Raw genomic sequence first — 26,245 nt, 5'->3', positions numbered from 1 at the left:
CCGATGCAGGGGACACGGGTTCGTGCCCCGGTCCAGGAAGATCCCACATGCCGCGGAGCAGCTGGGCCCGTGAGCCATGGCCGCTGAGCCTGCGCGTCTGGAGCCTGTGCTCCGCAACAGGAGAGGCCACAACAGTGAGCGGCCCGCGTACCGCAAAAAATATATAAATAAAAAAATAAAGTAGTATCCCAAATCTTCCAATGTTGTCTTTTTTTTTTTTCTTTACTGATCAAGAGAGATTTAATTACAAAGAAAACAAGCATGAAGGGTAGGGGAAATGTACATTAATCCATATTTTATTGCTTACCCCAAAACCTTCATTTACTCTTCATTTTCAAATTCACATTGATAATACCTAGTGGCCTTATTTGTACTTGAATAGGTATAAAAGAAAATATCTCAAAGCTTTAAGTAGCTATTTCTATGACACTCTAACCCAAGGGTCCGGCAAATATTTTAGCCTTTTTCAGCCAAGAGGCAAAATTGAGGATATTATATAAGTACTTATATCACAAGACAGAGAACTCCAGGCCCGCCCCAACCCTGGGGTGGGCTGCCCCAAGTGGCTGGCGGGCACAGTTTGTGCCAGTTGCCATCAGCTGGAAATGATGGTGAAGAGGGACCAGACGTGGGGAAGGGGGCGCGCGCCGCTTGTCTCACTCTGTACCCCAGTGACACGCCCTTTTCTTCTCCCCGCACCCCGCTCTCAGTGCGGGCAGCTGGCCCAAAGCAAGGTGACTCTCTGAGTCGCTTGACTCCTGGACTGAGATGCCACCCACCCCTCTGCTGCCCGGTAGTCGTCAACAGTGAAGTCCCCACCATGCACGTGACACCAGCGCAGTCACTGGGCAGAGCGAGCTCGGTCCCAGGCGGGGAAGGCAGGAGCGAAGCCGGGAACGGAGGCGAAGCAGACGCGGCACTCTGCAGCTCCCAGGCTTAGCTTGTTCAGGCGGTGCCCGCAGGACCTACAGAAACAGCCCTGGCCAGATGGCCGTAGCGTGCTGACCCCATCTAAGCAATCAGATATTTAGCTTAACTTGGTAGCGCCCTGGACATGCCTCTGAACTTCCCATTTCAGCTCCACCCTCTCCCACCCTCCCCCAACCCCCAGTCTTGAGGATAGACAGAGCTGAAACAGCAGCATGACTGAAGATAAGGAAGCACAAGCCAATTTTCTTGTCGGAAACTACTACAGTGATGAGGTGGGTTTGAGAAGCATGTAATCACTGCATCCTCTGAGCACCAGCAAGACACAGTCAATAGAAGCTAGGAGATTTTAATTAACTCCATGTTTGCCCCTAGTCCTAAGACCTGGGAACTTAGAAAAAAATCAGAGAGGGGACAAAGACATATGTACAAAAATATTCATTGTCACAATTTATGATACTTAGAAACTGAAAACAATTTTCATGCCCAGAAACAGGGACTGGTTAAGTTCATTATTGTACCCACAAACTGGAATATTAAAAAGCCATTAAAATGCTGTTTTGAAGAATAATCAGTGACAAAACTGCATATATTATCATTTTTAAAGCTACATTAAAAATGATGACAACAGCCAACATCTTTTGAGTATCTTGATATTTGTTCTGTTTCAGACAACGCGCTGAAAATTTATAAATGTTACCTCGTGTAACGTTCTCTGTCACCTCCTTAATAAAGCTCTATGTCATCTCCACTTTGCATTTGTAACACTAGTTTCAACTCCTTGGGAATAATATAGATCTGGGCATATATAACAAGCCAGTGAGGTGAGCCTCCCTCCCAGAAGGCATGAGGATTGAGAATTACTTTCGAGAACTCGTCCTGAGACAAAAAGTCAGGCTCACAGACTTCCGCCCATTAAGAAAGGTCTGGTCAGTGGAAGACAGGAGTAATTCAGTGGTTTCCCAGCTGGGCCTCCATTACACTCATTTCTGAGTTATATGGAATCAGGATAACTCTTTGAAAGGGGGCTGTAAGAGTGCTTTCATTAAAGTCCTGCACACCGTTAAGACACAAGCAGCACTGCCACAGCACCTGCTAAACGTGTACAATCCTGAGGTTTGGGGGAGGTATTATTTTTTCCTTACAACAAAACATAAAGCAACTTTGTCATCAACTGAAAGGGATCCAGTCTGCTGCTGAGCAGGAGACAGAAGTACCTGGAGGACATGACTGTTCCCAGTGGCACAGGAGTGGTGCCAAGGATCCAGGAACGCCTGGAGAATTCCTGCGGAGTGGGAGAAGCAAGGGGAGTTTCATAAGCTCTCCCCTGAGGATTCTGAGGATAATTGCTGGAACTGAAATTCTGTATAAGCAGGTAGTAGCAAGAATGTGCCAAACTTGCATTATTATGTATTCAAACCATAGACTGATGGATAGAGGGCAATTGTGGGAGTGTGCACTTGTGTACAGATATGGAATTATGTATCCCTACACTATACATATATTTATAATGGGTATCTCTGCAGTGTTGGAATAAAAGTATTATGTTTTTCTTCTCTTTTCTGTATTTTCTAAATTTTCTGCAAAGACTAGGTATTACTTTAATAATAAAGTAAATCAACATTTTACAAAGAAATAGAATAGTATAAGCATTCTTTTTTCTATCCAACCGTTCTGTACATATTTGATCTTTTTTTAAATTATGTTTTATTATAGTTGAGATATGTACATATTCAATTTTCCAATTAGACCTAAACTTGATCTCACTTGAAAGAAAACACTGTGCTTATTTTTGTCTCTGTATCATTCAAGTCTGTATGGTTATGTATGATGTATGGTCAAAACAGTTGATACTATCTTTGAATAATAATTATCAGTTTTTAACAAATTAATTATTCAAAGTGAGAAATACAGGCTACTTCCCATTGGAATTTTGGTGGTTTTTGTCTCAGAAAATATTCCCCCACAGATAACAGTATTGTTCATGATGCTGACATTCACTACCCAACCCATAAAAGCATAGGACAGCTTCAGTCCCATGTTACAGAAACGAACCATCATGAGTACCTACACAGTGAGATTACCCCATTTCCCAGCACCCACTGGGGCTTCTATGGTCTGGCCTAATAGATTCAGCATCCCAAGTGGCCAAAGCTGGTATAGGAGGGGCACTGGTTTTACTGTGAGTTCATGCAAAATCTGGACTTCTTTTTCCTTCCAATGTCATAAAAAGTGCACAAACTTTGCAGTCAAACTTACTTTGGCTCAAGTTAGGTCCTCCACTCACTAGTCTGTGTGACGATGGGTAAGATACTTAACCTCTCCGACTCTGCTCTATAAAATGAGAATTTGAACACCTACATTGCAAGGTTTTTGTGAGGACCAAAAATAATACTATATTAAAGGGCTGAGTACAGTAACTGGCATACTGAGGCACTTAATAAATAGTGGCAAAGATAATATGAATAATTATATTAATTATTTCATCAAATTATGGCAATGATAATGAATAATTGTAGTAATAGCACAACTTGCAACTTTCATTTCAAATTATTGGTTGCTTCCAACCACAGTCTCCCTTCTCCCTGACTCCCACAATAAATGGTACATTGTCACAGCTTCTCATCTACTTATTCATTTATTCACTCAGCAAATAATTGATGAGCAGTTTTATAATTTTCCTGAGGGTCTGAGCTGTAGATTTAACAATAATAGAGAAACCTAGCGGAGGAGGTAGGAAGGCTCTTTCATATGTACCCTTCTTCTCTTTCCTCACAAGCTCTGGGATTCCAATTGTCTTCATGGTTTGGCCCCTCCCAACCCCTCTAGTCTCAACCCCAAAAGTTTCTCTCCCCTCTCTCACCTATGCCTCAGACACAGCCAACTATTCTGCTCTCTCCTCTGTCCTGCTGGGTCATCTGGTTTCTGTATGCACGTCCCCAGAGGCACCAGTAGAGGGAACACTTGCATGACCGCTGAGCTTCCAGATCAGGTGGCAGCTGCTTACCTAAAGCACAGGGAGCTCAGCTCTGTGCTCAGTGACGACCTAGATGGGTGGGATGGGGGTGTGGAGGTGGGAGGGAGGTCCAAGAGGGAGGGGATATAGGTATACATACAGCTGATTCACTTCATTGTACAGCAGAAACTAACACAACACTGTAAAGCAATTATACTCCAATAAATAAACAAACAAGGAGAAACACTTTCGCTGTACTGGGATAGGTAAGGGGAAAAAAGGGTCCCATTATGAGAATGCAGGTCTGGGAATGAGATTTGGAGCAGAGGTATCAGCATGTCATGGTACCTTTCCCTGACACTCCAGATATGAAGGCTGCCTTTTCTACAACTGGGGACTCTGTGCCATTTGGAAGCTAGGCCCCCCTCCCTTACAACGACTTGCCACATACCTGTGATCTGCTTGCAGTGGGTTTATCTCTCCTGTCCACTTCCTCGCACCCACCCAGCCCACCCCCCGGATCTCTCTACCTATCAACCTAACTGCTGTTTTAAAACATTTCCCCTAATTCTATTCATTCCTTTAGTTTTAAATTTTTTAATTTACCTTTTAAAATATTAGATCCTACTTTTAATCCTCAACACCATCAAGTTGTTTCCAGCTTTTCATTTCAATGATATTAATCTTTTATTTTCATTACATTTATTCACCCTTTCTTTAAAGCACATTCTAGTCTTTATATACTATCTTAAGTCTTAACATTCCAACTCTGTATTTTTCTTAATTGGATTTTAAAATCTTTTCCTTTGAACTTCTATTCTCTTTATTTCCTCTGTCTTATTCCATGACCTCATTTCTGCCTTCTCTTTATAATCCTGCTGCATTTTGTCTTTCCCCTCCAGGAGCCTCTTCACTTTTTTTTTTCTTTTTGTGTGTGTATGTGGACTTATGCTATGATGATCAGTCAGAACTATATAGGGGTGAAAGCCATGGGGAGAACCCCTACCACTTCCCAGGAAAGTGGAGAGCTTTGTCCAGCCCAGCCCTTGACTCCCAATATGTATCCTCCCAGAATATTCTAGAAATCTCTACATTAGCTGTCTCTGTGTTATTGCTTTCTCCATACAGAAAACACAGTGAATTCACTAGAACACGGATGCTTCCTAATATTTCACACTTTTCATCATCTAGCCCTTACATGAAGAGTTTCAAGTATTAAAAATTATCACCAGCATTATAAGCCCTTGATTAGGGCACACTAACAGCTACATGTTGGTAGTTAAGTATATGTGCTTTGAGCCAGGTAGCTTGGGTACAAATTCCAGTTCAACAACTTATTTACCTGTTGCATGATCTCATACCATTTCTTCTTGCCTTCTTAGCCTCAGTTTCCTCACAATTAAAATGGGGTAATAATATTATCTACCTCCTAAATCTGCAGTAAGGATTTGGTGAGATGACATACATAAAGGGTGCCTATCTATGCCAGAGAATTTCCTCAAGAGAAAGCAAAGCCCGAACTCTAAAAATAAAGTATTATCTTCTCACATCAGCCTGGGCTAAAGAAAGAATGGCTAAGTGTTACAGTGGTTTTTGGATGCTTACTGCAAAGTTTTACAGTCTAGTTTGTGATCAGCTCACCTTTTGTTCTAATGAGCTGGAGTTTCTTATGCTCCATCAAATTAAAATCAAGTCTCAGGTCAACGTGACTGCTAATTTGACCCAGATGCAAGACTGATGATTGCACTTCTAGAAAAGCTCAAATCCAGTGTGTTTCTGTGTTTTATAACTGGACATCTGTAACTACCACAGAACTTGGTATATGATAAATCACCTATAAACACTTGTTGAATTAATGAAAAAGTGAATAAATGAATGGTGAAAGGAATCCCTGGGAACTGAATCACCTTGGGAACTGAAGAAAGGACCTCAAGGGACAGTTGGCTTATGAATTTTAAGTACTGTGATAAAACAGAATAAGTGACAACCTTGCTCTTGCTCACCACGGGAATGTGTTTATTCCCAAGGCAACAAAAACTTTGCCTCACTTGGCAAGATGATATTGTTGGACAAAAAATATTTAGACTCTCCAAGAGCAAGGTTTAGAGTAAATAAATTAATTAGAAGTAAGCTACCAACCATTTCTAATGATCGTGGGGGAGAAGGAACTATGAGGACCAGGACCTGCTTTCTCCTGAGGACAGGATCAGGGGCACTTGAGGAGGGTGGGAAGAGTGGGTGGGCACTAAAGGGGAACTGCCCCACTGCCAGGAGGTGGAGGGCTTTTGATGCACTGTGTTGATTCAGGGTAACCAGTATATATATATACATATAAACAAAGATCCTTACTTTTGCTTTTCGGTTTGTAATTCCTCCTCCTGAGCTCTGCACAAGTCCACATTAAGGTTGACGACTTGGTCACAGGATAAATGTGGAGAAATGTAAGTTCCATCTATTTGCAGATCATCAAAGCAAGGCTTCCTGAAGGCATACGAGTCATCACAGCAGTGACCCACGCCAGCATTGATAGGCTCTGCTTCGTGTCTTCTGCATAAAGCTCCAAGAATTAGCTTTGCCTTCCCCAGAAAAGAAGTAAAATAAGAGCCATAAGGTTTGTGGTCATTAATATTATTTTTTTATCCATAGAAAAGTATTCTCAAATTCTAGTTTCTGCTAATTTGGCCTGGATTTCACGGTCTGGGAAAGAACAAGAGTGTCAGGTGAAGCCTGGTTCTCAGCCCTGTCCTCCCTCTTCCTGTCATCCTCAAAGGTCAGTTCCCTTGGACCCGACCTCCCAATTCCTCCCCAGTGTGCAGTTTATAGACCAGTGTTGACTTGAGGCAGGAGTTTCTTATGCTTCATCAAATTAAAATCAAGTCTCAGGTCAACGTGACTGCTAATTTGACCCAGATGCAAGACTGATGATTGCACTTCTAGAAAAGCTCAAATACAATGTGTTTCTGTGTTTTATAACTGGACATCTGTAACTACCACAGAACTTGGTATATGATAAATCACCTATAAACACTTGTTGAATTAATGAAAAAGTGAATAAATGAATGGTGAAAGGAATCCCTGGATTTTATTTCAGTTGTCTCCTTCCATTTTCTTGTCTCCTTCTAGAACAGTCACCTTGCCTTGCTCCCAGGGTGTGTCTGATACTTATCCTGATGTGTCTGCAAGGCTGCCTGTATTCCACTCTGAGTATAATGACCACACAAATTCCCTGTCACTTATGTATGTGGGGATGAAGTGAGTGAAACCAGTGAGCATCAACATTTATGAATTTATTGAAGTAACCAAAGAGATCACTTAAAAACAAGGTTTTAGGAATAGAAATCAAGAGTTCCCCAAGGAAGGCATGATTAGATAATAAAAATTTATAATAAAATAAAAGGAAAACAGAGCTGGATAATAAAAAATTTTAAATCTGTAACCAAAAAAAACTATATTTTATCAGAAAAAAAGACTAACTTAGTATAGAGGAGATGCTCTACCAAGAATATAAGACAAAGAAAGCTGTAAACAAACAAGAATTCAGTAGCATTAAAATATACCACTTGAGAGAGACCTAGAGATGAGCATCCAGGCCCTGGAGTAATGTTCTCCATTGCTAGGAGGGAATAATTCATATTCCTGGAAGAACTATCCCTCAAGACCATCCCTGCCCTTCCTCTGATTCCATTTGCATGAATACCCATATCCTAATTCAACTTCCCAAGTAATGTGATTCAGGGAAAAGTGTAGCCTAGTTATTAGACCCAATTATTCTTGACATTGGGAAGACATTTCTCACTGTAAATGAATACCTGGTATTCTGTCCAATGAAGGTAACACTTGTAAATTTGATGTAAGATAACAGAAAATATAAATATTTGGTCTTTGACCCTGGTTCCTGACACAAAGCTCCTGGTATGCTTATAAATTGCTAAGTGATAAGGGCATTGGGAGAAGCTTTTGTTCTAATGAGATGACTCTGAGTGAGCTCCTGGATGGCTCCTGGATGGGGGTTAGTCTCCAGAAAGACCAAGACATGATTAGAAGCTTGGAATTTTTAGCCCCACCCCCATGCTCCAGAGAGGGGAAAGAGGCTGGAAATACAGTTAATAATTGGTCACGTCTATGTGAGGAAGCCTCCATAAAATCCCAATAGTATGGGGTTCAGTGAGCTTTCAGGTGAGTGAACACATCTATGTACTGAGAGTGTGAGACACCCCAACTCCACAGGAAGCTCCTGTACTTGGGACCCTCCCAGGCCTCACCCTATGTACCTCTTATCTGGCTGTTCTTCTGCATCTTTTTCATATCCTTCAATAAACTGGTAACTGTGTTTTCCTGAGTTCTGTGAACTGCTCTAGAAAATTAATTGAACCCAACGAGGGGGTCGTGGAAACCTCCAATTTATAGCTAATCAGTCAGAAGCACAGATGACAACTTGGACTTGTGATTGGCATCTGAAGTGAGGTGGGAGGAGTCTTGTGGAACTGAGCCCTCACCCGTAAGATCTGATGTTATCTCCAAGCAGATAGTGTTAGAATTGAGTTAAAATTGTAGGATTCCCAGTGCTTGCTTTGGGGAAAAAAAAACCCACGTATCTGGTGTCAGAAGTGTTGTGAGTATGGTAATCGTGTGAGAGTAAAGGAGAAACACAAGAGGAAACTGGGTGGTTTTTTCCTACACTCTTGATTAGTATGAGTTAGTCTAAAATCAGCAAAATCGCTGTTGTTGACTTGAAAATCCAGGGAATAGACCTTGGGATATGATCCAGGCAAAGGTCTGGTGAATCTGACATCCCCAGTTTTTGCAAAGTGATAGTCTTAGCCCTGCTGCTAATCAAAGACAATTGGCATGAACTGACCAGAAATAAATTCTCTTAAGGACAGAATTATTAGGTTCCATTGACAATTCATAGACGTGTCCACCAACATGAGACTGGTTGCTGGGGCTTGGAGTTCAGAACTTTTAACAACAGACAAACATGCAGTCAAGGATATGCTTACCGAGTTCTCCATGCAAAAAAACTGTTGCTCATCATTCAGTGGGCAACATTTGGTGGCAGCAGCTGCCATGTTCTTCGTGAATATAACCAACTCCTGAGCAGACAGTTGTGGGGCTTTCTTAGTATAAAGGACTATGAGCCTGAAAGAATAATTTCCTTTTATTCCTGGCAATGGCTATGTGCCCAAAATGAAGAATTCTACAAAGATTTCCTCAATATCTGACATTGTCTCTGATGTGGGATGAGCAGGTCATTAGATTGGGTTTAAGTCTATCCCTTTAGTTCTTGACCCAGTGGCTCAATGGCTTACTCAGTATACCTGGAATTCCCTTTCCACTTCACACATTGCTCCACTCTGATCCATCTTCTTTCTACTTATGAAGAATACTGTGATAGCTAATTTGGATGGCTGCAAAATCAGACTCATAGTAAACAGCTTCTGAAATAAATATATGCACAGGCCATTAAAGCATGTATTGGTTGTCTACAATGTGTACGAATAGAAGCTACAGCAACCAACGATCAGTAAACATGTCCTACTCTCATGGTCTCACACCCCTAGTGGGGGAGATAGAGGAGTACACTCAGTGTCATGAGAGGAATAGAGAATGCTATAGGTGCACACAGAACGACATCTAATCCCATCCCAGGGAGGTCAGGTAGGCTTCCTAGAGGAAATGACATGTGAGCTGAGATCTGACAATAACTAAAAATGAGCCAGGTGAAGGGGAGTGAAAGTAAGAAGGGAGCACTTAGAAAGTCACTGATTGTGATTTTTTTCTTAATTAGGGGGGATTGGGAATTGGAGAGAGGAGAAGGAAGAAAGCTTAACTATAGAATCAGATTTACATTGTTTTTTTTTTTTTTGCTGTACGTGGGCCTCTCACTGTTGTGGCCTCTCCCGTTGCGGAGCACAGGCTCCGGACGTGCAGGCTCAACGGCCATGGCTCACGGGCCCAACCGCTCCGCGGCATGTGGGATCTTCCCAGACCGGGGCACGAACCCGTGTCCCCTGCATCGGCAGGCGGACTCTCAACCACTGCGCCACCAGGGAAGCCCCCTTACATTGTTTTTAAGATAATTATGGTTGCTATATAAAGAATGGATTGGAGGTGGGCAAGAGGCGAAGTGAGGGAAGAAAACTCCATGCCAGTAATTCAAGTGTTGGTCTGAACTAGGAGAGTGGTAGTGGGAACTGAGGGATATGGAGAGAGATTTTAATGAGAAAGACTCTGCAGAACTGAATTTGAGGACAACAAAAATGTCAGAATCATTTATTGCATTTATATTATAATGGAGTTAGGGGAAGAATTTAGCTATAGCATCCAATGAAATAGTCAACCTAATCCAGTGCTTCTTAAAGTGTGACCTCTGGATTGGCAGCATCCCCTGGGTACTTGTTAGAAGTTCTCATGCCCCACCCCAGATTTACTGAATCAGAAACTCTAGGGGTGGGCTGTGTTTAACAAGTCCTCCAAGTAATTTTGATGCACTCTAAAGTTTGAGAGCCACCAGTCTAATCCTTAAGCTAGACGTTAGCAATTAAACACAACAGTAAAAAATAATAATAAGCCAAATATTCTAAAACAAGAATAATTTTTTTTGATCCATTATTCTGGACATTTAATTTAAGCTCAATATTATGGGACACTGTATCAAACTGAACTTTTCCCCAATACTCTGTTTCTTTTTTTTTTTTTTTTTTGAGTAGAGTCCCCTGTGCTATACAGCAGGTTCTTATTAGTTACCTATTTTATATCTGTTTCAATTTTAAGATCATTTTATCAAAACACAAACACACACACACACACACACTAAACTGTTTGGATTTTTATTGAAATAACATCCACAAACATGTAGTGCCCTCCACCTGGTTTTCTGCATTCAGTTGTATATTTTTTTTGAATTTTTGAATTGTATTTTATTTACTTTTTTATACAGCAGGTTCTTATTAGTTATCCATTTTATACATATTAGTGTATATATGTGTGATGAATTGGGAGATTGGGATTGACATATATACTCTGTTTCTTAATAAACTATTACAGTAAGATCTTAAAGATAACTGAAAATTGGCTTTTCTTTTTTTGGATATCTTAATCTTTGAAATACAATGGGATTTACCAGGCTCTCTGCACACAAAGAGTTACGTGTGCTCCCTCTGACTAAGGTACCTATTTATCTCTCTCTTGATGGTGAAAATACTGTATTTGCTATATTGACCTGACTTGAAACTGACAAAGCAAACCTAGATTAGACCTCTGTTGCAGCCTTGACTCCAGATTGCATGCAAAGCCCCAAACTAAATGTCCAGGTGAAGGGTAGAGGGCTCCTATGGGATTGCGGAAGGGCAGTCAGGGTCAGCTGGCTCCCTGACCTCTGGGCATTGATTGGAATCTGGAAACTGGCCTAAAAAGCAATGTAAAAGCACCCAAGGTTATGTGGACAACTGTCTTATCAAGACAAAGATAGCTAGGTTAATTCTGAACTGAGTTTTTCCTTGGCCTCTGAGATTTTAAGGTTGAAGATAGACTCTTAGCAACTCTCAGCAGCAGGAGTCAACAAAAACTCATGAATAACCATAAATCTGGACAATATCTTGGAAGCATACCTGTCATGGAAGTTAGTATCTCCTAATTTCTCATGTAAATCACACTGATTTTTCACATGCTCATGGCTTTCATGAACCACTCTTTGAAACATCTCTTCCTGAAAAATAAAGATAATCAGTGTTTATCTATCGTTGCAACAATATATCTTGAGGTAAGATTGCAAAACCATCTTCTGTAATAGTTTAATGTGACTGTTTTACTAAACCCAGGGTTTTATTTACTTAGTGAGTTTGGAAATGTTGAAAAAACGCATTTTGCTGAAACAGGAATGGCCATGTACTTTGTGGAGAAAAAAGTGGGACAGCAAGATTGATATTTAGTTTCCTGTGGTATGAACTCATTTATGGGCTTAAATGGCATATTTTATAAGCATAAAGCTAATCATTCATCAAGCCAAAAAGAGGTCCTTAAAAGTAATTTTTAGATCTAAGTTTAATTGATCAGAATGTGGGTGTGTATGCGTGCATATTGGTTATTTTTAATAATCCAGCATTTTTATGTAAACAGTACAGATATAGAGATATGGATGTAGGTATAGAAATATAGATACATATTAAGAAGTCATGTTTTAATAAAAACAAGTACCAGACTTGAACATAGTAAAGCACTCCACAAATACACGTTGAAGGGAATCACATGGAATTCTCAGAGCTAAATGAAAGTTCAAAGAATTCTTGAACAGTGCAAATAAAATTCCAGTGGGAAGATATGAGTGACCTTGCAGACTTAGCTCTTTGGTAGGAGCACTGGTTATCTTCTTAAGTAATCAGACCCAGTCCACCTGATCCTAATAAACAGTATTTGTTATAGTAAAAATTTTACCTGATTGGTAAACTGTTTGCCTGGATTTAACACTTAGCCTTGTCCTTACTGCCTGTGTGACATTGGACAAGTCACCTGAACCTTCTGAAACTCAAAACTCTCATCTACAAAATGTAGCTAGTACTTATGCCATTACCTATCTTACCAAGCTGTTGTGAGTATAAAATAGGACACTTGTTGTAAAGCTATTTTGTAAACTCCAAACATCCATGCTCCTATAAGGGGCTATTATCATAATGATGATTGTGGAGTCTACAGGTGATGTTATGAAAGGGTGCTAACCTACAAAAGACTAAGTCGCCTTCATTTAGCCTTCTCTCCGGGAACAGGAAGATGCTAGGTGTACCTGCTTGAGCTCAAACAGGACAAGAAATGCCTTCGTCCTCCATCCCCACCTCTCTATAAATATGTAAGCCACCAATTAGCATAACAAAAGCCGGAACCACCTGGCTCCTGGTAAACTGTGGATAACAGATCATCTGGTCAGAGATTTGTAAGGCAACTGGCTTTTTCCAGGTCAACTACACAACAGGAGCTGCTGACTGTGAACAGTATGATTTCTGGCCTGAGATAGGGACAGTTTCCAGGCCTGCTTGGTGGAAACCGTCAACCTTCCCCCACCCTAATAGGCTATGCTTTCATGCTACCTGCTACCATGCCAAGCAAACTTTAAAGAGAAGATTGCACAGAGTTGTTTTCATAAAACACAGAATCTATGAGGCAGTGACTCACACAAAAAGTTGCTGCTGTATAATGATGTGGCCTTTGGTTTAGACAGAAATCAAAGTTTTTGGGTAGTGCTTGCAATTAGAAAGGACATGCATAATCATCTTACAAAAGTACAGCACTACTAACAGCATTGGACTTTTCCCTATATTTATAATCACTTATGAGAAACAGGTTTAAAAAAAGGAATTTACCCCATGACTATAGCATTCCAGAGGATTTTCTAATTTACAGCATTTTCCCAGTAAGTTTTGATATACTGTATCCACTCTTAAAATCACTGGAACTGCCAACTCTGGATGTCTTCTTGAATATTCATAAAGAAACCTGTAAGCACATGAAGCACGTTAGAAAGTAAACACTGAATTTCTGAAGCCATAGTTTTCTTTCAAAAGCCAACTATGACCATGACATTTATTCAATATTTTAACTGACTTTAGGTATTTGCAAATCTTGGGAGGCTGGCAGGAAAGTTTTATTGGCTATATTTTGAGATAAGGAAACCAAATCAATAAAATTACGTGATTTTTCCAAAGTTACACAGTAGTGAGTGGCAGATTCAAACTTGAACCTAAAACATCCTGATAAGATTTAGTTCCTGGCTCAAGGTCTCCCCTTACTTTTACTAGAAATTCATTTCAAGTGTTTGGGTGAGAACATTTTCTTGATGACTTTGAGGCTAGATTTTATAAATATTACAATTTTTTTTGTAAGACTGTGCTGACTAGGTATTAAATAAGCACCTTCCCCTATTTTTCACATAGGCCTTCAAGCATGAGTTGTCCATAATCTGCACATTCTTCTGGGTTACAAGAAAGAGAAATTTGGACTCTAGAATATTTTCAAAGGAATCATAGAATTGCAGAAGGGACATCTGAAGTGATCTTATCCAACTGCCTCAGTTTACAGTTGGAACCCAAAAGTGTGGGGAAATCAAGTGGCTTGAACTGCATTTCAAAGTTGATGCATGACCAAGCTAGACTGGAACTCAGGTCTCACAACTCAGAGTCTAACGTAATTTCCACTGGGAAGTTGTGCCTATCGACTTTTTCAATACTAAATGCAAGTTTAGGGATAAGTGAGTTCAGGTAGTGACATTTACTTTTATAAGCCAGTGTCAAATGTAATTTCAGAAATATAGCTAAAGTCAATCTACAGAAAACTTTGAGGAAAATTCAAATTCTTATGTTTTGTTAGAATTTAGCTGCTCCAAGTAATACTTCACAAAGTGACTTTGGAACTATTTCAATCATTCAGTAATACTGTCTTAATATTATAATATATTGAAATCAGTTTGCTTTATGCCCAAAATAGTTTGCACTTCTGAATGGACACCAGAGATGTTAGAACTCCATCTCTAGATCAGCTCGGTGCTTTGTGCCCGCCTGGAGGGGTGGGATGGGGAGGGTGGGAGGGAGGGAGATGCATGAGGGAAGGGATGTGGGAACAGATGTATATGTATGACTGATTCACTTTGTTATAAAGCAGAAACTAATAAAAAAATATATATATTAAAAAAAAAGAACTCCATCTCTTTAACCTTGTAATGCCACACTATGGCTTTGATAGTAGGCATTAAATTAATTAGAAGAGCTGGCCAGGCATACCAATCTGAAACCCTTACTTAGGGATGACTTTAAGTCCCTCAGAGCAAAGCTTGCACACACGTGACACTCACTGTGTTTTTTAAAACTCCTATATTAGTTGTCAACATTTAAAAATCAAGAGACTTCCAACTTCTCTCAAAATGCAGTTGATCCAACGACCCAAAGCCTACATTCCCATATGGTAACAAGTAGCTAGAGCCAAATAGTAGCTGAAACCTTGGACTCCACAAGGCATCTCCTCTCAGCCATTTAACCATTCACTCACATCATTGGCTCGCCTCTGTCAACATTCAAGTTTGCAATCTCTCCCAAAGAATCCATAAATACAATATACCATTACTAAGATTTTACAAAAAGCCATATTACTCTTGTAGGAAGTCATCTTGTTTGTCAGTGAATTGTTTGCATACAAACTGGTCTTCTGTAAACCTGCTAAGTGGCAGGGATGAGAGATCAGGTTTGTCATTTTCTGAGTTGATAATGCATTCCCCTCGGAATGGTTCTGGCAGTTCACAGCATGGAGTGATCTTGCTGGATAGTGTAGCCTGTTTAGAGCAGGTATAGTTCATAAGCTGGCTCTATAAACATAAAAGAGCAGTTATTTTTGATGACTTCATTCTGAACTTATTTCTTTTTATTGTTATTAGTAGAAAACCAGAGAAAAACTTGGCATCTTATATTGCTTTTTCCATGGCAAACTGAGAGACCAAAAAAAGTCATTTATAGTGACTCATTCTAATAAGAAACCTTCTCTATTTGACTTTGCTCAAGTGCCACAAGTTCTTCTAACATCTCTTAAAGAACTTAAAGTGAGACAGACTGTATTATTGTTTTCAAGTTTAGCCCAACAAAATACAAATGAAGAGTTTTATTACTTGCTACTGTTGTTATCGTTCTGGGATCCCAGTTTAGAAAACATTTTGTCTCTGTCATTTTCTACATACATTACTGTAATATTACTATAAAACTTACATATTTACTTATATATACCCATACAAAAATAAGTACATGTGTGTATGAACAAGCTAGTCTCTATACTTAAGGAACTCACAATCTAGTTGGAGAGTCAAATAATTAAACAACAATAATAATGCATTATAAACTAAATTGTTAGAGAAATGCATGTATTATATTTTGGAAGGAAAAAGAGAGATTGGCAATCCAGACTGGATAAAGGTCAGATTGAAGATCTTGAATGATTTGAATCTTAAAGGACAAATAGTTAGAAACAAATGGAGAGGAAAAGCATACTAGAATTATCCATCTTTATATATAAAGAGTCTTAGAGGTGAAGAACATGGCATACTTGGGAAATGGTATATAGGACATTTTGAGCTCATTGGGAAAATTTAGTTGAGATTAAGATTAAGGGATCAGGAGAGAAGAAGAATGTACTGAAGTTCTAGATCTGAGAGTGGTAAATTGAAGCTGCATTGTGAGGTCAGGTTGAGACCAATAAGGGAGAGTGTGTACACTAGTTAAGTGGCGAGCCTGCTCTCAGTGGCTTAATAGGATCCAGTCTGTTTCTTTCTCAATAAAGTCCTATTGAGAAGGGGAGGTGTATTGCCTCTGGGCAGTAGTTCTGAGAACCAGGCTGACAGAGGCCCTGTCATCTTCAACCTGTAGCTTCTAACATTGACCTCAGATTGGGTGTTTTGGACAGGAGATTTTATAGGCCAGGCCTAGAAATGACATAAATCACTTCTGACTAGGCTCCACCTAGTTGTGAGACTGGAGTAAATGTCATTTTCCAAGAACTCTGTCTTGGAAAAGAACAGTTAATTAAATAGTCCCTTTGCAAAACTAATTACTTAAAGGAGAAAACATATATACATGCGGGGAAAGGAGGTATAACTACATAATTGATGTTTTTAGTTATCAAATAATAATATTGTCCTGTAGAACTGTATATTTCTAAATGAGAAAGTGCTAATGAAGGAGATTTTTTTAAAGTAAAATGTATATTTTAAAACCTGACAAAAATAAGTACAGTTGATTCTCATTATTCACAGTAGTTATAAATACTGAATTCGTGAATATTGAATCATCTACCCTAGAGGAAATACAGACCAAGTTTTCTGCAAGTCTCTGGCCACATTTTCATCAACAGATCAAGACATAACCTTATTTTCTGTATGTTTCTGTTTAAAAACACCTTATTTAATATAGAGTAGCCCCCCCTTACCCACAGGGGTTACATTCCAAGACCCCCAGTCAATGCCTGAAACTGCAGATAGTACCAAATATTATATATACTATGTTTGTTCCTGTACATACATACCTATGATAAAGTTTAATTTATAAATTAGGGACAGTAAGAGGTTAACAAAAATAATTTATAATAAAATAGAACAATTATAACAATATACTGTAATAAAAGTTATGTGAATCTGGTCTCTCAAAATACCTTATTGTACAATTTTAATGCCTTTTCCACCTTAACTAAGCACTTATCATGCCCTGTGGCGAAAACTTTCACAGTTTGAGGTGTGACAGCAAAACTAACATGAATTTCTTTTTCCTTCTTCACAATTTCACAGATAAAAGGTTTGTTCTTACCATTGATCTTAGCAACCTCAGCATATGATTTTTTTTTTCTTATTCCTATTAAGTTGAGAACTTTCACCTTTCCACTTCAAGGGTACACTTTATGGCTTCTCTTTGGCAGATCCAAATTGCCAGCATCACTACTCTTGTGCACTGGGGCCATTGTTAAGTAAAGTAAGGGTGACTTGAACACAAGCACTGTGATCCCAGGACAGCCAATCTGATAATCTATATGGCTGCTAAGTGGCTAATCCCCGAGAAAAGGGATGATTCACGGCCCTGATGAGATGGAACAAGATGGCACAAGATTTCATCATGCTACTCAGAACGGTGCACAATTTAAAACTTGTGAATTGTTTATTTCTGGATTTTTCTGTTTAATATTTTCAGAGGAAAGTTGACTGTCATTAACTGAAACCTCAGGAAGCAAAGGGGGCAATAAGGGGGACTACTGCATATGGGTGATTTATTCACATTGAACTCATAGCCACCAGCACTATTCCTCATGCATGAACAAAGCTTATCTAAATTACATATTCTAAAATAGAGCTACCATACAACCCAGCAATCCCACTACTGGGCATATACCCTGAGATAACCATAATTCAAAAAGAGTCATGTACCACAATGTTCATTGCAGCTCTATTTACAATAGCCAGGACATGGAAGCAACCTAAGTGTCCATCAACAGATGAATGGATAAAGAAGATGTGGCACATATATACAATGGAATATTACTCAGCCAGAAAAAGAAACGAAACTGACTTATTTTTAGTGAGGTGGATGGACCTAGAGATTGTCATACAGAGTGAAGTAAGTTAGAAAGAGAAAAATAAATACCGTATGCTAACACATACATATGGAATCTAAAAAAAAAAAAAAAGGTTCTGAAGAACCTAGGGGCAGGACAGGAATAAAGATGCAGACATAAGGAATGGACTTGAGGACACGGGGAGGGGGAAAGGGTAAGCTGGGATGAGGTGAGAGAGTGGCATGGACTTATATACACTACCAAATGTAAAATAGATAGCTAGTGGGAAGCAGCCGCATAGCACAGGGAGATCAGCTCTGTGCTTTGTGACCACCTAGAGGGGTGGGATAGGGAGGGTGGGAGGCAGACGCAAGAGGGAGGAGATATGGGGATGTATGTATATGTATAGCTGATTCACTTTGTTATAAAGCAGAAACTAACACACCATTGTAAAGCAATTATACTCTAATAAAATAAAATACATATTCTTTCCACAAGGCACATCACAGCTTCTAGGAACACTAGACAACACTTCAGAACTATTCTCAGGCCATTTTAAACAGCTAACTCATCAACAAAAAGCACAGAAATGCAGAAAATGTGGCACTAAATAGACTGTAAAAGGAACACCTATTTACAGTATGAGAGCTACAACAAGAAGGCAGAGAGCATCAACTTGTTCTATTATAGCTGGAGCCATGCACATCTGGCAACTCAGATTTACACTGCTCTGAGCATGCATAAATCTGGGAATGACCACAAAGTGCTGTGAGTATTGATTTGGGGGTCACAAATAAATTTTGGCATGTAGGTGAATTCTCAAGTACCGAATTCATGAATAATAAAGATTGACTGAAACAATGTTTAAATAAATCCATAACAAAAGAAATGGAGAAGCTGTCACATCAGTTTGTATCTCCATCCCTCCTCCAGTTTCACAGACAAACCTGAAAACAGGTAAGTTACAGTGCTATTTAAGTTATTTCAGAGAATTCGAAAGGAAAAAAAATTCTAATTCATCTTTTAGAAGTTATCATAACTGGATACTAAAACATGATAAAATATGTGCCAAAAAAGAAAGTTCTAGATCCATTTCACATCAAAAGATAAATGCAAAAATGTGACATATATATATATATATATATATATATATATATATATATATATGTAGAGAGAGAGAGAGACCATACATATAGTAAAATGATATTGACTTGAGCAATGTAAAAATGGGTAAATATTAAGAAATCTTCTAATATAATTCTTCAATGGATAAGTCAAACAATAAAAATCAAATGATCACCCTAAGAAGACAAAAGAATATTTACTAATGTTCAGAATTCATCCTATTTAAAACAAAACAAGACAACCTCTAAAACAGAGTGAAACATCTCAACACATAAAAGTATTTTGTCAAGCTAATAACTCTAAACCTGTTTCCTTTATAGTCTAGAATAAAACAGGAATGCCAGAACTATCTAAAGTTACCTTATATTGCTTATGAATACTACCTAATACAATTAAATAACTGGAGATTGTTCTAGCATTCCTGTCATAGTATAGACCATAACAGGAGCTGTTTTAGAGTTACCAGTTTGGCATTGGTATTTTTTATGTGTTAAAGGATTTTAGAGATTTTTCTTTTGTTTTGTTTTAATACCTATGGATAGGTCCCAAAGTTCCCTGTAATTTTCACCTAATCTTCATGCAAATAGGATTCTGAGAGTCTGTCCTAAAGAGCCAGCATGACTTCTAAGTGTATAGGATAGTATTGCTTCCAGTATGCGTTGAGATTCTTGCCATACAGGAAGTAATCCAAGAAGCAACTTTATATTGTCTATCTCCAGGATGGAATTGGCAGTAGCAGCCACCATCTTTCGGTCAAGCTGAATGTGGCACTGACCAAACAATGGCCAACTGTGATGGCTGCCAAGGGAAAGCTATGGTCCGACCCCAACTCTCCGTTCCAGCTAAGTAGACATTTGAGGACTTAGAATCTTAGGGGTTCTACTGAGTGTTCGATTCAATGATTTTTCTATTTTAATTGATATCGTTACCCACATTCCTTAATCTGTTGTGTAATGGGACAAAAATTGTTGGGGGTAAGGATTCCTGCCCATAAGAGTCATAGATTTCTCACTGAAATCATGATTGTAGTCTTCCTTTGTTTCTGTTTTATTTTTTATCATGATGAAAATTATTCAGTTTTCAAACTTGTAGAATGAATAGGAACATGCTTGTAACTTGTGATTTACTAAAACGTTATCAGGATTTTAACAGCTACAATTTTTTCCTTCTCTGGAATTTTGAGACTTTACATTTGGACGTGTGGCAGGTGAGTTCTATGCTGTCCATGCCCCGGCCTTTGTCCTTCGATGCCACATCTTTGCTTTTGGTGGTTTCTTCTTTCCTCCAGGCTGAAAAGGCCTGAGGGTATAGTTTGCAATTCTAAGACTTTCTAGAGATTCAAAGATTAAGTGAAATACAATCCCAATTTGGAAGAAAATTAGTAGCCAGCTCTAAAACTTTAAGAATAAAAGAATAAAGTAGATAGAATGAGGAAGGAAGGAAGGAAGAAAAGAAGGAAGGAAGCAAGGAAGGGAGGAAAAGAAAGAAAAAAATTGTTTCATGAGAAGAGAAGAGAGAGGAGGGGAGACACCATTCTGTTGGTAATATTGAGAAATGATAATTACTTTTTTAGATTCATTTATAACACCCTCACCTTTATTTTTAAAGTACAAGTATTTTAAAGAGTTTTAAGAAAAGAGAAAGTCTTACTCTGCCAAGCACACACGCTACTGCATTTCCTTCACAACAGATCTGATGCAGATTTTTAATATCCATGGCCAGTTTGGCAATTTCAGAAAAGTTAGCTTTAGGTTGTTTTTTAGTCAACAGAACCAATTCCCTGAAAAAAAAAATGTACATTTTAAACAGTTTTTTGAATTCAATTCTTTCTAAAATTAGTTGTAGTTCATTGAGTAACCAAAAGAATAGAAACACAGTTGCAAATGTAGGATGAAGACAGTTGTATATTATAAATGTCTTCTATTTCTACAGTGATAGAACCCAGAGCCATACAAAGATGTAAATCACAAAATGAAAATTATTCAATTCATAATCGTGTAAATACAGTCATTTTCATCATTCAAATTATTGCTTAAAGTAGTTGAGTTGCTTAGATAGGTAATTTGGGAATTTATCTGACCTGACTTTCCAAATAAAATTCTTTATCAGAAAGATAATAATTGTAAGAGGTTTGGTTCTCCCTTGTCCCTCTCTGTTGACAACTGAAAAACATCCCTGACATTTTTCTAGAAATATGAAAAATGGGCTTGCCTTATAAGGAAAACTGAGCTTCCAGGCAGCCCAATGTTATCCTAAATTGGGGAAGAAGGTGATATAAGGGAAGATGCATATCTTCAGGGGTAAACTTGGGACAGAAACACAATCTGGCCCCAAGATAGAGGCACACTGAGTAGCATCAAATTCCCCTCCCACTCCACAGTCCTCTATCCCCACCCCAAAAAACACCACTCACTTTTTCTGTCCTACATGACATTAGAGCCAAAATATTTCTTATCTTCCAAGAGAAAAATACCTTTTGTACTCCAGCCTTTACCATGCAGAGCTACTAAGTGTGAGCATCTGAATGTACAGAATCTTTTGTGCACTGGAGAAGAGCCTAAAGGATTTGAGCTGTTGGAAGAAGTTGATAAAGGAGATATCAACCCCACAGGAGATAGTGGGTAGAGAGGAGGACTGTGCAGTTTCAGGCACAGCCCAGTGTGCCCTATTGAACAGGCAAGTAGCACACGTGAAGAAAAAGGAAACAGATTTGCACTGAGACATTAGCAAACGAAAGATAAATGATTTTTCAAATGAGTTTAATCAAAGAGGGTGATCCAAAGCAACAAAGTCCACAAATCTAAATAGGTAACTTACACTGCTTTTGCTACTTTGTGGTTGAATTTAATCCCAATCTCACATAAGTGGTGATGCCTCGAAGACATTTCTCTAACGTATTTTCTGATGGGTTCTAGCTGTATTTAGAAAACCAACTCATCAAAGAACAGAAGAAGTTCATCTCATGGTTAGTAAAGAAGAGAGAAAAATAAAAATCATGTATCTCCTCAAAATTAGAAAGTTTTTATTGTCTTATCTATGAGGCCAAATGTAAAAGCATAATTTGGTGAAGGTTCTATTTTTTTGTTTTTTGTTTTTTATAAAATAGCATCTCCCTTCCCCAGAGATTGTTCATCCCAGAACTTAGACATTTGGCATATAAATGAGAAGAAGAAAGTGAACAAACAAAAATCCAGAGAGCCACTAGAATAACTTTTGATAATGTCTTACAGTTGTATTTTGGTTTTATTCAAGTTACTAGCCCTGTCATCTTGAACATGTCTCCAAATGCTTATCTATGATATATGCTCCAGTTTTGCAATATATATTAATGGAGCCCCCCACCCCCCGAAAATGTTCATATTCTTTAACCCAGAATTTTGACTTTTGACTTCTAATAAAAAGCACATGTATTTAAGTCTCTAACCAAAACTATATATTCAATTTGACCACAACAATGTACAAAATAAAACCTGTGAATGAAAAAAATGAATAAAAGGAAATATACCAAAATTGGTATCTCTGTGTGGTGGGAGAATAACAACATTTTAAATTTCAGAAGAGCTCTATACATTCACTTAAAACATTATATTGACCATATATTATTTTAACTTGGGGTAACAGCACCTTACAATGCTTTTTTTTTAAGAACAAGTTAGATAATGTATACAGAGGCAATATTCAAACCACAAATCTGGCACAATGATAATAAATTATACTTTATGATTAATTATAAATATAATTATTATTTTTATTCTTATTTTGTTGTATTATACTCATTTGAAATCAAATACAAACAAGCTTATCCACTTCTTCACAAGAGAGTCTGTGAAGGCTTAACTCATAAACCACATTCTCTGATCATAGATACAACTTTTTACATGATTGGCTATGCAGTTTTCTCTGGGCAAGGAGTAAGAACTTCTAGGAACAGACATTCTGGAGGCAGCAAGACTGTAAAAAACACAAAGTGAGGGAGAGGTGAAAAGAACTCTTAGCTAACTTAAAAGCATCTGCTTATGCTTAGTATGTGGATGGACCTAGAGATTGTCATACTGAGTGAAATAAGTCAGACAAAGAAAGACAAATATCATATGATATTGCTAATATGTGGAATCTAAAAAAAAAGTACAAATGAACTTATTTATAAAACAGACATAGAGTCGCAGATGTAGAAAATAAACTTATGGTTACCAGGGGGAAATTGGGGTAGGGGGAGGGTAGGGATAAATAGGGAGATTGGGATTGACATATACACACTACTATATAAAAAATCGATAACTGAGAACCTACTGTATAGCACAAGGAACTCAATACTCTGCAATGACCTATATGGGAAAAGAATCTAAACAAGGGTGGATATATGTATATGTATAACTGATTCACTTTGCTGTGCAGCAGAAACTAACACAACATTGTAAATCAACTATATTCAAATAAAATTTTTTAAAAAAATTATAGGGGCATGTTATACATTAAGGAAAAATTTCCTCCGAAAGGGTTAAGATTAAGAAAACTTTGAAACAAGTTACCTAAAAAAAACTAACCTTCATGAAAAAGTTCATTCTTCCAAAATGCCAGGTAATGAGACTTAAGTCTACACAATCACTTGTTTTTGTTGTTTTTAATAATATGAAACCAACAGGAGAAAAAATGACTCTCCTGCTTAGGAATTCAGAATTGGCTTCTGAAGGAATTGGAGATGACTAGGGAAAGAAATATATATAAGTAGCTTTAATGATAATAGCTACGATTATTGAGTACTTGGCATATGTCAGACTCTTTAGATACATTATTTAATTTCTTACACAAGGTAGATATTGAGGAGCTCAATAGGAGAAATAGCTTTAGAGGAATAGAGAAATAGGGGTTGAGAGGAATATGGGAGAAATTCTCACTGAGGAGATCAAAGAAAACAGCAAGGAAGAAGCGGCACTGCCCTTAGACTTGAGGAATTCATCAAAACGATTATCAAACTACTATTCATTTCAACATGACCTTGGGAAAATCCATCTGGTGTGCCTTCTAAGGATGGTTATTTTGTGTTGATATTTAGAACCTTTAATGAACATACATAAAAAGTACTTTTATCATGGAACTAGTCACCGATTTATGTCTATTCAATGAAGGAGAAAAAGCCACACGGTTCAAATTAAGTGTGAGGCTAACTGTATTTTCCAAAGATGGCTATAATAACAACTTCTATCCCATATTCTTCTTACAATGAGCCTTCGTTACAGTATATTTACTTTCCCCTTCAAACTGGTGAGATTTTTATGATATTTCAACCAATAGAGTAGAGTAGAATTAACTTTTGAATCCTGGTCATAAAAGGCCATGCAATTTCTGCTTCATCCACTAGAAAACTCATTCTTGAGACTTTGGCCATATGTCAGCAGTCCAGCTGCCCTGAGGCTGCCATTCTGTGAAGCAGCCCAAACCAGCCAAGGCAGAGAGACCACACTGAAAGGCCCTGAGATAATATGAGGAGAAAGAGATGTTGGACCAACCCCCAGGTACTACAGACCTTCAGAGCCCCAGCCATTGACTGCAACCCCATGAAAAATCAGTAGCCAGAAAAGCCCAGATGAGCTCTTCCTGAATTCCTGACCCACTGAAACCATAAGAGTAATAAACTAATTGTTATTCTTTTGAGCCACTAAATTTTGGGGTGTTTTGTTATACAGAAATAATAACTGGAATATTAAATATTTATTATGAAGTTATATTTATGCTAGATCATGCTTCTCAAAATTTAAGGACTATATGAATTGCCTGAGTATCTTGTTAAAATGAAGTCTTCTTTCGCAAGTCTGGAGAAAATCTTCAGACTGTATTTCTAACAAGCTGCCAGGTGATGCATATGCTGCTGGTCCATAGCCCACACTTAGCATAGCAGGTCCCTAAGTAAGAGCTGACATATGAATAGTTTACCTTTATCTGGAAGCATTCAGTCTTATTTTCTTCTCGGCAACAAGACTGAACAGCTGTTTCATAGCAAGCAGACATGGTCAGAATAGTGGGTCCATACAAGAATGGATGTTTCCTAGAAGTTTCATAAATGTACCTGTAATTTGACAAATACAAAGCTATATAATTTGGAATTCAAGAACATATGCTGACACTGTTTCTTAAAAACTTAGGATTCATTTAGTTTTGTTGACCTGAAACTTCTAGAATTTCATGGTGACAGAAATAGGATAGCACTGTACTTAAATGCATCAAAAGTTCACTACAGAGAGATCACTGTGAGGTTAGACAGTGCCCATGAAGTCACCAACTGTACTTTCTGGACCAGTAGGTAAAGAAAATCAGTAATTAAAACTTTTCATTTTTATATAAGTAGTAGGAGATAGAAAGTTCAATAGTCTAAACTGATTGTAAATGGAGGATTGTACAACTGGTGAAGGGGAATTAAATTTAGAAGCTATTGGTGGGTGAAGAGGAATCTCTGAAATCATCCATAAGATCTTTCTAGACTAGAAAAGTTAATGCCATTGTCCTCCAAGACATGTCACACAATATTTTGGTTTCTTACTAAATCCCAGTCTTAATTTGCTTCTCAAATTTATTCTTTACACTCATTATAGAGCCTGGGTACCAGGTCTGCCTTTCACTTATAATCATATCTCCTCACACTATTCCACAATGCTTACTCATATTATTTACTCCCCACCTCCCCATACACACAAATACCCCAAAAAAGTTGACATTGCAGACAAAAACTGGCTCAATGCTCACACAAATCCACTTTCTCTTCTTGTGTTCACAGGAAGACTACTTTTCCAGCCTCTCTTGCAGTTAGGTGGGAATATATAACTGAGTTCTAATCAATGAAATATGAATAAACATGCCATACACCACTCCTAGGTTTGGGTATTAATTACTTTGCACAGTTCCCTAGTCTCTCTCTTTCTTTTTTGCAGTAACCTTGGAAACACATGCTCCAGATTGTATAGCTCCAAGATGGAAGGATCTTGCACTCCTGAGTTACCCCTTGGAAGAGAGGTGTCAGGAGCTGAGCTGAGCTGGAGAAGCCTGACCTGCCAAGTTCCAGAGTAGCCAATGAAGACAAAAAGCCAAAATGAAAGTATAGTTAAGGCTTTAATCATTTATTGGGATAGTATAAGCAAAAGGCTAAGCTAGAGAAAATGCTGACCCCCCCCCCAACCTCCA

General features: G+C 38.3%; 1 protein-coding gene across 1 annotated transcript in view; it reads right to left on the bottom strand.

Moving 5' to 3' along the window:
* LOC308616375 (alpha-fetoprotein-like) overlaps positions 1-26,245 on the bottom strand; it is a 43,235-nt gene that overhangs the window by 8,569 nt on the left and 8,421 nt on the right. Inside the window, 8 exon segments of the mRNA XM_081232627.1 lie at positions 6,233-6,459; positions 8,884-9,022; positions 11,494-11,591; positions 13,237-13,369; positions 15,016-15,227; positions 20,723-20,852; positions 21,890-21,987; positions 25,004-25,136. Coding sequence (XP_081088753.1) covers positions 6,233-6,459; positions 8,884-9,022; positions 11,494-11,591; positions 13,237-13,369; positions 15,016-15,227; positions 20,723-20,852; positions 21,890-21,987; positions 25,004-25,136 — 1,170 coding nt within the window.

The sequence above is a fragment of the Mesoplodon bidens genome, assembly GCF_964165515.1.
Source record: "Mesoplodon bidens genome assembly, chromosome: 1".
Taxonomy (NCBI): Eukaryota; Metazoa; Chordata; class Mammalia; order Artiodactyla; family Ziphiidae; genus Mesoplodon; species Mesoplodon bidens.
Note: the sequence above shows the minus strand (reverse complement) of the source record. Positions and strands in the feature narration are given on the sequence as shown.